Source organism: Sander vitreus, chromosome 19 (genome assembly GCF_031162955.1).
Source record: "Sander vitreus isolate 19-12246 chromosome 19, sanVit1, whole genome shotgun sequence".
Classification (NCBI taxonomy): Eukaryota; Metazoa; Chordata; class Actinopteri; order Perciformes; family Percidae; genus Sander; species Sander vitreus.
The window spans coordinates 18,621,060-18,635,981 of NC_135873.1; the positions used below are offsets into that span (position 1 = coordinate 18,621,060).

At 42.8% G+C, this 14,922-nt stretch overlaps 1 protein-coding gene across 2 annotated transcripts in view; it reads right to left on the reverse strand.

The window, feature by feature from the left end:
* lrch4 (leucine-rich repeats and calponin homology (CH) domain containing 4) overlaps window positions 1-10,486 on the reverse strand; it is an 84,656-nt gene extending 74,170 nt beyond the window's left edge. The window contains exon 1 of one of the 2 annotated variants that reach the window (XM_078275711.1): window positions 10,099-10,485. In XM_078275711.1, the coding sequence (XP_078131837.1) occupies window positions 10,099-10,270 (172 nt within the window). In that variant the 5' untranslated portion in view covers window positions 10,271-10,485. Of the gene's footprint in view, window positions 1-10,098 lie in introns of both variants that reach the window. The other variant, XM_078275710.1, reaches the window with a different exon arrangement.
* Between the last annotated feature and the right edge of the window lie 4,436 nt (window positions 10,487-14,922).

Genomic DNA, 14,922 nt, shown 5'->3' on the forward strand with positions numbered 1-14,922 from the left:
AGGAATTTGGGGGGTTTGACTACAGACACAGGGTTATAGTGTTAAACAGTCTGAATAATGGCAATAACAGAGTTACTGTCATGGCCTTAAAACTGCTCAACCTAAAGCCTAAATAGCAGAAACCAACACCTTGGACAATGAAGTATTTCACTTCAATTTACACAAAGTGGAAAAGGACACACGCACGCACACACACACATGCACACGCCTCACCCATTATTTCTCAGTCAGTAAGCTGCTGGCCTTCGGCTGTGCTATGGAGAGTGCGTGTCTCTCACTGCCCCAGAGAACATACGAGAGTGCAGTTTCATTTATTAACTTTGTGCCCATGCAACATCTCCATTGCTTCTGTTACTGAACAAATTACAACTGCACTTACATGAGCTGCTGTTGGTCCCAAAAATCCTTTTTTAATGAAGTAAAGAAGTAAACAACTCAACATCTGTATTACTAAGAGGGATGTCCCGATACCAATCTGAGTCGTTATGAAAATGGGTAATGGAATTTTTTCCTTTTCTTATCCCTGCCACTAGAAAGTTGATGACACAGGCACTAGTTTTATCTCACCTTGATTACTGCTCACCAGTCTGGTCGGTTGCAGCAAAAAAATATCAGTCTAAGCTCCAAACAGCTCCAAATAAAGCAGCAGAACTGGCACTGGTCTGTCCATCAGGTGCTGAGTACCGAGAGTGTGCATGCCAGTCTCTCATGGCATCTCAAGAGGTTGGCATGTACCCTTATGAATTCTTTAGGAATATTGGTTTTAGTAAACAGCAAATTTGTCTGTACTCCAAAATAAATGATGTGAGAGATCAACACAGTTATAGTACACGGCAGGCTGCTAGGGGTTATCTAGTCAAGCAAAGACCCCGGATTGATGCAGTGTGCAGGTCTGAGATGTTTAGAGTCATCACAATGTGGAATAGCTCGCCAACTATCATAGCGGAGGCACCAGTAAGGCCAGTTTTAAAAGACTACTTAGAAAAAACACTTCAACTTATTTTATTTGACATTAATTTAAGAAACATACACAGTGATATTCTTTTACTTGCACTATATGTCTTGTTTTAAATGTATGTAATTTGTATGTTTGGTATTTTTATGTATATGTTGTGATCCCAGGAAGCGTGGCTGCTACATTGATGGCAACTAATGGGGATCTGAATAAAGAATAAAGGAAGGAATAAAAGTTCTTTAATATTGAGTATCTGATTTACACTTTTTGTTTTCTACATTTCTACTTTTCAGTGCTCAATTATTAGGTAAGCCTAAATTAAAATAACCTCTCCGGGAACCATCACCTTATCGTGGTGGAGGGGTTTGTGTGTCCCTATGAACCTGAGGGTTGTGTTATCTGGAGCTTTGTGCTCCTGGTAGGGTCTCCCAAGGCAAAGTGGTCTCAGGTGAGGGGCCAGACAAAGAATGGTTCAAAAACCCTATGAGTGACTGAGAAAGAGATGGAGTGACCCTGCAGGGCTTGTCAGCGAGCGTCTGGTGGCCAGGTTTGCCACGGAGCCTGGCCGGGCACAGCCCGAAAAAGCTACGTGGCATCCATCTCTCCATCCCATGGGCTCACCACCTGTGGGAGGAACCACTGGGGTCGGGTGCGCTGCCACATGGGTGGCAGTGAAGGTCAGGGGCCTCGACGGACCAGACCTGGGCAGCAGACGCTGGCTCTGGGGACGTGGAATGTCACCTCTCTGTGGGGGAAGGAGCCGGAACTTGTGCGGGAGGTGGAGCGCTACCAGTTAGATCTGGTGCATCCCTGTGGAGGCTGGGGGCATTGAACCCGAGTGGACAATGTTCAAAGTTTCCATTGCTGAAGCTGCGGCGAGGAGCTGTGGTCTTAGGGTCTTAGGTGCCTCAAGGGGCGGTAACCCACGAACACCGTGGTGGACACCGGTGGTCAGGGAAGCCGTCCGACTGAAGGAGTCTTTCCGAGATATGTTATCCCAGAGGACTCCGGAGGCAGTTGCAAGGTACCGAAGGGCCCAAAGGGCTGCAGCCTCTGCCGTGAAAAAGGCAAAGCAGTGGGTGTGGGAGAAGTTCGGAAAAGACATGGAGAAGGACTTTCGGTCGGCACCAAGGTGTTTCTGGAAAACCGTTCGCCACCTCAGGAGGGGGAAGCGAGGAACCATCTGTACACCAGCTGTGTACAGTAAGGATGGGACGCTGTTGACCTCAACTGAGGAGGTAATAGGGCGGTGGAAGGAGCACTTTGAGGAACTCCTAAATCCGACTAATACTGGAGGATGATGGGGGATTGATGATGATGGGGGATTGTCGTCAATTTCCCTGGTGGAAGTTGCTGAGGTAGTTAACTCCACAGTGGCAAAGCCCCAGGGATTGATGAGATTCGTCCAGAAATGCTTAAAGCTCTGGGTGTGGAGGGGTTGTCTTGGTTGACACGCCTCTTCAACATTGCGTGGAAGTCTGGGACGGTGCCTAAGGAGTGGCAGCCCGGGGTGGTGGTTCCCCTTTTCAAAAAGGGGGACCAGAGGGTGTGTGCCAATTACAGGGGTATCACACTTCTCAGCCTCCCCGGTAAAGTCTACTCCAAGGTGCTGGAAAGGAGGGTTCGGTCGATAGTCAAACCTCAGATTGAAGAGGAACAATGCGGATTCCGTCCTGGTCGTGGAACAACGGACCAGATCTTTACTCTCGTAAGGATCCTGGAGGGAGCCTGGGAGTATGCCCAACCGGTCTACATGTGCTTTGTGGATCTGGAGAAGGCGTATGACCGGGTCCCCCGGGAGATACTGTGGGAGGTGCTGCGGGAGTATGGGGTGAGAGGGTCCCTTCTCAGGGCCATCTAATCTCTGTACGACCAAAGCGAGAGCTGTGTCCGGGTTCTCGGCAGTAAGTCGGACTCGTTTTAGGTGAGAGTTGGCCTCCGCCAGGGCTGCGCTTTGTCACCAATCCTGTTTGTAGTATTTATGGACAGGATATCGAGGCGTAGTCAGGGTGGAGAGGGGTTGCAGTTCGGTGGGCTGGGGATCTCATCGCTGCTTTTTGCAGATAATGTGGTCCTGATGGCATCATCGGCCTGTGACCTTCAGCACTCACTCGATCGGTTCGCAGCCGAGTGTGAAGCGGCTGGGATGAGGATCAGCACCTCTAAATCGGAGGCCATGGTTCTCAGCAGGAAACCGATGGAGTGCCTTCTCCAGGTAGGGAATGAGTCCTTACCCCAAGTGAAGGAGTTCAAGTACCTTGGGGTCTTGTTCGCGGGTGAGGGGACAATGGAGCAGGAGATTGGTCGGAGAATCGGCGCAGCGGGTGCGGTATTACATTCAATTTATCGCACCGTTGTGACGAAAAGAGAGCTGAGCCAGAAGGCAAAGCTCTCAATCTACCGGTCAGTTTTCATTCCTACCTTCACCTATGATCATAAAGGTTGGGTCATGACCGAAAGAACAAGCGGCCGAAATGGGTTTCCTCAGGAGGGTGGCTGGCATCTCCCTTAGAGATAGGGTGAGAAGCTCAGTCATCCGTGAGGAGCTCGGAGTAGAGCCGCTGCTCCTTCACGTCGAAAGGAGCCAGTTGAGGTGGTTCGGGCATCTGGTAAGGATGCCCCCTGGGCGCCTCCCTAGCGAGGTCTTCCAGGCACGTCCAGCTGGGAGGAGGCCTCGGGGAAGACCCAGGACTAGGTGGAGGGATTATATCTCCAACCTGGCCTGGGAACGCCTCGGGATCCCCCAGTCGGAGCTGGTTAATGTGGCTCGGGAAAGGGAAGTTTGGGGTCCCCTGCTGGAGCTGCTACCCCTGCGACCCGATACCGGATAAGCGGACGAAGATGGACGGATGGATAAATTAAAATAAGAAAAGCAAGTTCAATTCATGAAGATGAGAGTGTGGCAGGAAGGTCTGGACTTGGATATAGACTAAATGAACACAGTGTTTAAGTTCAAAGTTCAAGTTTTCATCTAGCAGCAAATACAAGGTGCAAAATGCTACTGACAAACAAGCAAAGGGGTCCGTCCACTTTAACCCAAAGCACCAAATGTTGATATATCATTAACTGTGCTGTACACTTCACTCACAATGCTTTTTACAGCTGACGTTCCTAGAGCAAAGAAGTGAAACCTTTATATGCCTGGCTGGCAACACAAGTTACAGGTCCTTAAAGCGCAACTCTCGCCAAAATGCAACCTAGGGTCTTTTTGTGAATGTACCCGAGTCAAACTTTCGTTTAAAAGCATATTTTTATTTCTCTTCACATGAACTCCAGCATTGACAACATTGTTTGTGTACACAGAGTTTACTATAAAGAAAGGTTTTGAACAACTCACTGTAGCTGTTGTTTTTACGGTCGCCGTCCATCGAGCCAGTCAAAAATAGTCGAGGGAGGAAAGTAAAGACGGAAAGCTCCTAAAGCTTAGTTCCATATAAATGCACGGATAATTTGTTGTTTTGTCGTTAGTGAAACACAATATTGTCCTTGTAGTTGAAAAAAGAGCCTCATATAAGAATGACATTTCCTCCTATGGAGTCCGTTCATTCACATTCGGAGATCGCCTATTTTTGACTGAGAAAATGATGGATAGCGTAAACAACAACTGCTAACGTGAGTTGCTCAAAACCTCTTTTAGTAAACTGTGTACACAAACAATGTTCTCAATGCTCGAGTTCATGTGTAGAGCCCCTGGTGATACTTCAAGCAAAGTTTCATGTTGTGTCGAGCCTTCTTAGTGTTTTAAAAATAGCGATTTTGAGACTATCATATAAGTGCCCCTAGCTCTCCCATTCAAAAGGCCATTTGACCGAAAAAACGAGAATATGGTAAATCTTAAAAGTGGCGCTTCCGTCCTAAATATACTTTTAAACGAAAAGACCCTAGGTTGCATTTTGGCGAGAGTTACGCTTTAAAGTAAGCTTCAAACTAACTAGGTCAAACAACCACTACCTTGACATTTCTTCATTTTATTTTAGGGCCATATCATCCACCTCTACAGAGAACACCTGCAGTTTTTTTTCTATTTCACTGTCATTTTGCACACTTCTGTGGGACATTGGACAAAATAAAAATCACAATTTCCATATTTATGCATTCATTTTTGTCATGAAAGTGATCTTATTTTTTTTAAATCACTGATTCCACAGCTCTTTAATATAGTAACACCAATATCATCATTTCAAAACCAATACTTGGCCAAAATAGTTATTAAAGCATTAGCTTTAGTAACTATTATTATTATTATTATTATTATTATTATTATTATTATTATTATTATTATTATTAGGGTAGGCTGTGGATATTCTCTTGTGGGTACAAAGTGCACACAACATATAATAGCTGGGCTTTGTTCCCCGCGAGGCTCTGAGCTAACAGGAAACACTGGGGGAGGCAAGCCAAGTCTCCCTCTGTAAACCTTTGACCTTCCTGAGGGAAGCTGCTCCACTGACGTTATCAAAAACACTGCTGGGCCTCCCATATTCATGTCTTTCTATAATATCCTCCCAACTCACTCTGGATAGAAGATGAGCTGTGTCTTTACCTGTGCAAATGCCTCGCTGAAACTTTAATATGAAAATGTGGCGGAAAAGGACAAAGACATCCACCGAATCAATTGTTTAAAAAAACTACCATAATTACAAATAATTCACCATGTTATGTTGTTATTATTATATATAATTATTATGTTGTTAATATACTATTTGTTCCCTCTCGCTGCCCAGCAACACTCCCTGCTGAGCTGTGTGGAAGCAGCAGGGCAAGAAATCACATCAACACTAGCTCATTATTAAATATCAAACTCAATCCACTTTTCCAAATATTTGATCATCATCTTGTAAGACAAGTTTGTGTATGCTTCTGAGGAGCTTAGAATGCATCTCCAACATAAGGATAAGTGTAGATCCACAGTGAGACCATATCTGACAACTATTATAGAGCTCAACCATGGTTTTTAGGGTTGGATCAAATGTTTTTTGTTCACGATTCATCTCGGAGCTGGCAGGCTTTGGTTCCAGGCTTAAAACTCTTTATATAAGTATTTAGTATAACGTTAACAGAGATATTGAACGGAGAAAATCACTCAAGTTTAAATGTCTTAACATGAATCCAACATATTAGAAATATAAAATCAGCTTTTGTGAAAACAAACATTGATGATAGGCTTACTGGCCTCACCTCAGCCTATTTTAGTGGTTTATACGCAACCTGTTTCTTGCAGATTGTCTCACGTTACTGAGACTATTAAGAAGGTAATATAGGAAGTGGAAGCGGACTGACAGCTGAAGGGCAGCTAACGTTAGTATTAGCTGTCTCCATGAAGCTCCCAGCTGAGCTCCTATAACTTGTTAGAACAGTATTTCCCATCCTTCTTTAGATCCCCAGCCTGTCACTCCATCTCTACTAAGGATGCACCGAATCCAGATTTTTGGGGTTCTGCCGAATACCGAATCCACTGGTTAAGATTCTGCCAAATCCGAATCTGAATACCGAATCCTACTCCCATCCTCAGTCCATTAACCCAGTAAACACATTAATGAAGTAGCCTAAACAATGACCACAGCAGTGTATTTTTCATTTTATTTTATTTTTACTGACTGCTGTCGTAGATTCTTTCATGCACAACTTGTATTCTTTTGGATGTTTCATACGTAAATGTTTTAACAGCGGCGATGTTGTGTATTGTTTAGGGTCCTTGCCACCACGAGACAAATCAGCATTGCAAATTGAACATGTAGCTGGACTTGAATTGCCTTCTTTTGACTGAAAGTACTGCCAAACAACACTTTTTCGGTTCGCGAGTTCCATTTTCACTTTCTCACAGCCTACTGCATTGAACGGTCCACCTACGTAAACGTCAACTTCCCGTAATCAACGGCGGCGTCATTACATAGACCAGCATAGCGCGCATAGTGCAAGCGTAGGGTTCGGTTGAAAACAATTCTACGGTTTGGCAGAAACTGAACCCCGTCAAAAACCCCATTATTCGTGCATCCCTGGTCTCTACCGTAACGTTAGCTCCATGCTCTCAGATCTCACAGTCACCTCACACACACACACACACACACACACACACACACACACACACACACACACACACCTTCTGGCATAACTACAGGTATCTCAGTGAAACTAAGAGCACCTCATTACTCATATACTAGACATTAACACATCATATTTAGACATTATAATTATTTTCCTTTCTTTAATAGGAAAACAGAAATCCCAAGTCTCCTTCAGAATAAGCCATGTCCAGAGAAAGGCCTGTGGCAGCAGCAACTGATTCGGTTGTAGACCTTTCTTACAGCAGATATTTTGACTTGACTTTATTAATATTTTGACAGTTGATGTACAGAAATGTCAAAAATTGACTGGTTCAAGCTTCTGAAATATGAACGTTTGCTGCTTACTGCTGTGACAGGGAATGGAATACCTTCTACAGCTTCATTCATGTGAGATGCAGTGGAAAGCTCTAAAAATGTCACACTGAGTTGAGATTATTTTGTCACACATTAGGGGTGTAACGATACATCGATCTGGATCAATATATTGATTCAATGATCCACAATCCAATATTATCAATGAACATATAAATACATATTGTCTGTAAGCTGCCCCTTTATTTTAGATTGCCACTTTATATTTATTCTTTTCATTAAAAAGAATAGTTTTTTTTTTATTATTTAAAAGTCTGGAAGAGCCCTGTAATAAAATTGTCAAAACCATATTTTATAGTTGCTTTTTTTATTTGCTATTATTGTAACTGTGTTAAATGGGCACATGATATGGTCTCATTTTAAAATGGTGCCTGTGCCTAAATGGTGCCTGAACCGAAATATATATATTTATGATGTATATAATATAAAATATTAAAAAAAAAGGAGCACAAAACGACAGTTGGTGACATTAAGAACGGCTTGTTTATTGCTAAGGCCATATGGTCAAAATTAAATGATTGATTAATAATGTAATAATAATAATAATAACTTACAACAATTACTTATTTCACCAGTAATTTGCTGGTAAATGACAAAAACAAGCACCAGATGGGAAAAGGGTATTTTACAATAACTTAAAATGCACCACAAGGCTGGTGAGTTTCAAGTAAACGCATCGTCTGTGTTGTTTTCCGACAACGGCAGCTGCCTGCAGACTGTTACATCCCGGTGTTGGAATCCTCTACAGGGAAATGTAGCTCAGCGTAAATTCTTTCAGGAAGACCTAACAATTAATCAGTTCTCTCTCTAAATTGAATCAGCGCTGGAGGCATTCACCTTCCTGATAAGCCAATCAGAATCGGACACGAATTTCATAGGCCAATCACAGCGTCACAACACGGTTTTAAATCTGCTTCTCTCCCTGTGCTATCAGCTGTCATTGCTGAAAAGGCGTTCATCCCTCCTCCTCCCCTTCCACCTCCCTTCATAGTGATTCTCCGGGTGTCGCTCCGGTGCCTCCTTCGGTCTGGTCTTCAGGCCCTTCTCCGCCACCACCGGTGTCTGGATTCCATCGGGGGGGTTATATCATGGTTCCCTACCCCTATATTAAATGTATTAATATAACGGAGTCCAATCTCCAATACTCTGTACTGCTATTTGCTCATGTACATTAAACCTTTTGAATATCTGCAAACAAGTCTCTCCTGATTGAAATACAGTCACACTTTACACCGCTTAACATAAGCTGTCAGCATTTTAACCATTGTGTTTAATCCAGCTACTAGCTAACAGTAACGTAGCGTCCCATGCAGCGATGCTTCTGAAAAAAAAAAAAGTGTAAACTGTACATGTATAATCAGTGTGTGCCCCTTTAAACCTAACTTAAAGAACCACAGTTGGGTCTTTTCCCTATTTGCCGAGCTGGATTATTAGTTTATCTAAGAACCTGCGCTTGGATAAACACATCCTAATCAAGTAGCATTACCGTAGGTATGGCATGCATGTATAGTCATTAGGGTTGGGTTGCTCCAGTGGCAGGTGCCTCTGTGTGTGTGTGTGTGTGTGTGTGTGTGTGTGTGTGTGTGTGTGTGTGTGTTTTCAAGGTCTCCTCTTTCCACAGGGCCTAGACCTGGCTTGTTATGAGCAGATGGTCATAATTACCAAAGCACAGAAAGCAGCAGCAGAGGATAGGGGGTGCTGCGTAGCCACATTGATTTCAGCAACCTGGATGGGGTAATCCGCTTTTCAACGAGGCGAGGCCAAGGTAGTTACCTGTAATCCACAGTGTCATCCACACCCACTTCACTGTTCAGTTTTACTCTGTTGTTGTTAGCAATAGCCTTCTACAATGGCCTGGGCAATTTAGCACAAAGAGATTGAAGTAACACATTCAGAGAGTCCAGGAGGCTGGTTACAAAAAGGTTGCCATGTTGTTACACTATGGGCTCATCACTCAAAACAGAAAAAAAACCTACCAAAACAACTGTTAAAGCCCAAACAGTAGCCTAACGTTGTGAACAACACGATAGTGAGTGAAGCTCTAACAACACACACACGACAAACAGAAAGACAAACACATGCGGGGACTAGCAATGTAAAAAATGCTACAGTCGCTTATAAGAGGATATGTTGAGGAAGAGGAACTCGGATGTCTGACGATTTGACATTTTTTCTTTGAAGTCTACTTTAAGAGAACACGTTAAGCTTCGTTTAAAGAGCTGGAACTTCATGTGGATTTGTTTAAAGAGAGTAGTAAATGCTCCATGAAGTAAGACTCGACTTCACCAAGAAGGGACTTTTGTTTTATAAATACATTTCTGCTGTACACTGCATGCTAACGGCAATACTGAGTTCACACTGCAGTTTGGTAAAAGACGCGTTACGGGCCAGTTTTAATTAATAATTCTTATTGATTTAACAATAGTTTTGTGGGGTTTCCGTGTGCCGAAATAAGAGGTTATGTCCTAATGATTTGAAATAAGTGTTTCTTCATAATTTACGAGGTATACAGTTGTGACAGTCATCAGGGCAAAATAAAAGTGCGGAGTTACTTGAGAGTCTTGTGAAACGTGTCGAGAGAGGATGTGTCTTCTCCGTTAGAAGAAAGAAGCAGGTGGCGATAAAACAAAAGGCTGTTCTCATTATAACAGCTAGCTCGCTCGTACTGCTTTGTGAGTTGAGGGAAACAGTGGAAAGTAAACCGACCTGCATGTGTAATGTCGGACAGGTCGTAGTTCCTGGCGCTCCGGGGAAACTCCTTCAGCTTTCGGTTGGCCAAGTTAAGAGCCCCGCTCGCGGCAGCCTCCTCAAGCGCCTTCTCCACGCTCCGGCTGGCCGCTACTGTGGCAGGCAGCTGGGCTCCATCCCCAGCAGCCATCAAACGGACACGGCTACCTCCTCTTTTACTTAGTTTGAAGCGTCCGCTCCACTTTCATACCCCGTAGATTGTTATTAACTCTAAACTGAGTGCGTTTCTTCAAAACTTTTTTTAAAAGTACAAAATTAAATCCGAGAAAAATCAGTTGGCGAGTTGTGATTGCGTCTCTCACAACGGGTGCTATCGTTTCCACTAGTAAAGGAGAGCAGTACAAACTGTCAATCTTTCAGGAAGTTGCATCAAGCGGCACATTTCGCAACAATAATACGGGAACACTATGTCTTTGCTTCAAAATAAAAGCTCACAACTTGCCACTTTAGAAAAACAAGAAAAACATCTCAGTTTAGATCACAATATTCCACAACATTAGCTACAGATCTGTACATAGTCCACTTTTAGGCAGAACAGATAAAAAAAAATAGTTTACCTAAGTTAGCATGTTTAACCCAATTACTAAAAACCATGTTGACTATATTCTGGACACACATTTTCCAGTCTCGCCTCAAGACCCATCTCTTCACCACTGCCTATCCCTAGCCCCACGCCCCTCCCCTTTTCATCTGTGCCTGAATCTTGTTTTGTTTTGTTTTGTTTGTTTGTCTCTATTATCTATACCCTGTAAAGCGACTTTGAGTTCGTGAAAAGCGCTATATAAATTCAATTTATTATTATTATTATTATTATTATTATTATTATTACATTTTAAAAATGATTTCATATGTTTCATGCCAGTGCTGCAGAGCAGATTTGAGGCTTGGTAAGCTGTGATATAAGAAGAAGAGACTGTTTTAAAGACTCTCAATTATCTTGTGATGTAATACAAAAATTTTTGTTGGTCAGTGTTTGCCTTTTGTTGGTCTTTTGGGAGTGATTTTTTAGCATCATACAGAACCTGTTAAACTCAATAGCCTATGGTTTGGCAGCCGACTCAAATCTCAGGAAATATCAGATCTTCCAATAGCCTTAGCACCTGTTTACATTCAACAATAAAAATGTGGGCCTCCATCTTTTTTAAAATGATTCCAATATTTTAAGACCCAGTGCTTTTTTACCAGGATTCAGAATTTCACCACCAGATGTTATTTCTGGCTACAGGAAAGAGCATTAAGACCATTGTATGGGTCCATCATTTCTTAATAATTTCCTAGAAATAACTATGTAATCTGGTACTCATAATAGTGACAAAAGTCATCAGGTTTTCAGAAAAAGAGAATATATATATATATATATATATATATATATATATATATATATATATATATATATATATATAAATAATAATCCAATAGCTAAGTACAATCCAATAGCTAACTCAATAAATAAAATGTTCCTTACCTTCTGCTACGGAAATTGTGTTGCTTATTTTACTCTGGTAGTTACAACCGGAAATTGACCAAAACAGTTCTACCTGGCTTTCGGAAGGGTGCAGCCAACGCGAGGGAGTGAGGGGAAATGGGCGTGGTCACGACGCGAGTATTTTTGACTGACACTCGTGGGGGCGGGGTCACAGCTTGCATATTGAATGCAGCTTGAATTTCATGAGAAACAATGTTATATTGATGCTAATATGTGCCAATCAAAATAAGAGTAGTACAGACAAGTCCTGTGATATTATTAAAATGGTAACCAATCATATAGCTGTGTGCATAATGAGGTAGCAGCCAGTGATCCAATTCATGTCCAATTTATCATGAATGAAAGCTCATGTCATGTTAATTCAGTTTGTTCAATTGTTGTTGACCTTATTCTTCCTTGTAGTAATACAAACTACAAAATCAAATTACCCAAATTAAAGTACTACACTAGTGTATGTCCGGTGTGTTCCAAGCATCCATTCAAGTGCAAATGCAGCTTCAGTGCAAATGCAGCTTCAGCAGGACTACATAACCCCCCCCAATAACCCTTATTCTTCCATTCTTTCAGGAACAGATGACTCCCCTCCTAGACACACATACACACACACTTCTGCATCCATTAGCATTGTCCCCTCCTCTCCATCCTTCTTTTTAGCTCTTATATCGTCCCTCCCGTCCTCTCTAGCGTCCCATTGGACCATCTGGCAAAGTCCTGTCAGACTAGATGTCCAGCTGCAGGACTATAGTGTGTGTGTGTGTGTGTGTGTGTGTGTGTGTGTGTGTGTGTGTGTGTGTAGGAGTTAACTTAACACACACATGCACTTGTAAAACAGTCACTGGTTAAATTAACTCATTGGTCACTGTATTTCTCTGAATCCCCATGGGGATGTTGTGATATTGCTTTGTCTGCTGTTTTGAGTTCTCCTTTGTGTGTGTGTTTTTTTTCTCCATCTTATGAACCTGTAAAGTCTATGGAGGAGCAATATGCAGCCACTAAAGGAGATGCTGTTTGCAGTATGTCTGGTTAAGTGATGATGCATATTAATTATAAATGAACATAACTGAATAAATAATAAATGAATCAATCACTGTATACATTTTGGCCATACGTGGTAGTACTGTGACAAATACTGAGGTAAATAAGTTTGCAGCAAAATACATGGGCAGTGCCTGCTGTCCTGACTTCAGTGGGAAGTTCCACCACTGTGGGGCCAGAAAAAAGAAGAGTCTTGATGGATATGAGCAATCACAGGGTCCTCATATGAGTCAGCCAGGGGCAGAGAAGCACAATGGTAAGTAGGAGTGGAGGGTTGGACCATGGCCTGGAGGTAAGTCGGCCAGCACCTCCTGAAGTGAATGGTTGTACATCAGAATCTACAGGAGCAGGCTACTGCTGCCATGTTTGCTGAGAACAACAGTTCATGGTGCAGGTCGACAGGGTTGCCGTCCCAGCTGGCACCACCACAGTATTGCCAATGGTGATGGACAGTCTTGGCACAGGCATCCTTTCCACTGTCTTGTCATTGTGGCTAAGACGCTTTAAGATGTTTGTTGCAAGAGTTTGCAGGTTTTGATTTTAGATGAGTTGCTTGGTTCAAACAAGTGTTATGGGATTGTTTCGGTGCCGCCGGATCTCCCTCATTTCCGGCTGGAAGTCCATCCCCTTCCTCTTTCTTTGTGTTGGCGTTCTAAACTCTGGTGGATTTATGGGGACTATGGTTAACTGCTCCTCAGATCTCTGTTAGGGTAAATCCAGACGCTAGCTAGACTATCTGTCCAATCTGAGTTTTCTGTTGCACGACTAAAACAACCTTTGAACGTTCACATGTTCCACCAAAACAAGTTCCTTCCTGAGGCTATTTTGCAGAGGCACAATGGTTCTGTCCGGCGCTTAGCACCACCCAAGACAATTGTGATTGGTTTAAAGAAATGCCAATAAACCAGAGCATGTTTTTCTCCCATCCAGGAATGCTGTGTGGACTAGCCAGACCCTCCTCCGCAGCGCTGTGGAGGAAGGTCTGGACATGCAAGACTAGGGTCTCAATGGTCCAAGACTACTGATTTAAAGTCCCCTTTGTGTGGAATTTGTATGTGATTATAGTATATTTTGTAGCAATAGACAATCCCAGCAATAACTGATATTTCTCTTTCGACCTATTCTTCTCTGTGTCTTTGGCTCGGATCTGCAGGTGGGGGTTGGAGGGTGTATAGACATGATATTGGTCATTTATTCCTACCCTATGATACAACCCAGAGGAGCGTTTTCTGTCCTCATATCTGAACCAGAGAAGGTAACAGTCATGGTTTTTTGTTGTGAGGCAGTCCCAGTTTGGTTAGATTTAGACACCAAAACTACTGAGTTAAGTTGTTAAAAAGATGGTGGTTTGGGTTCAAATCAGACGTTACTTCACTTCCTGAAGGTTACCACGTAATGCAGAATGTGATGTAGCTCTGCTTGTTCCGTAAAGTTAAAACAACTCTCTGTTTCCAGGGTGCCTGGGTAGCTTGCCTGGTTAGCTCACCTGGTTAGCTCACCTGGTTGAGCATGCGCCCCATCTACAGAGGCTCAGTCCTTATCGCAGCGGCCACAGGTTTGGTTCCCTCTGCTGCATGTCATCTCCCTCTCCCACTTTCCTGACTTAGTCCATCTTATCAATAAAGGCAATAAAAGCTGGAAAAAAACAACTCTGCTTCCTTTTCTTTTCAAACAGGACATGAACCCGGGTCTCCTGGGTGATGGTCCAGTGTTTGTTTGACCCATTTGCACGGCACCCTGGATGGGACCCATATCCCAATCCTTCCCCCATCCAATGGATACCGGGACTATATTCATGTGAGTTACATGTTCGCTACGTCACAACTTATTCGGCAAAGCTGTTTCCATCTCCCATTTTGTGCATTAACTCTTTTTTGAACAAGGCAAAAACCACCTCCAGCGAGCGTAAAAACTTTTTGCGAATTTGAGGACGTTTTTTCGAATTTTGCCGTTTCCATCAACATTTTCTAATGCAATAGGCCTACTTCAAAATGCGCATAAAAATATGTTATATGTTAATATGACTAGTGGCAGCAGCAGGATGATCCACCAATTAACAAGCAGCTGTTGTCAAGAAGAGCAGCAATACGTTAAGACCCACATCAATACAACAATATTAATCGGGAAGATTAGATGTAAGTAGATGTTGTAGAAGTTACATGGAACTATTTCTTGACAAAAGATTTTTTTAGACTGCATGACCTTAAAGGGGTGATAGAATGATTATATAGGGTATTTCACACTGTTCCTTAAGGTCTCCT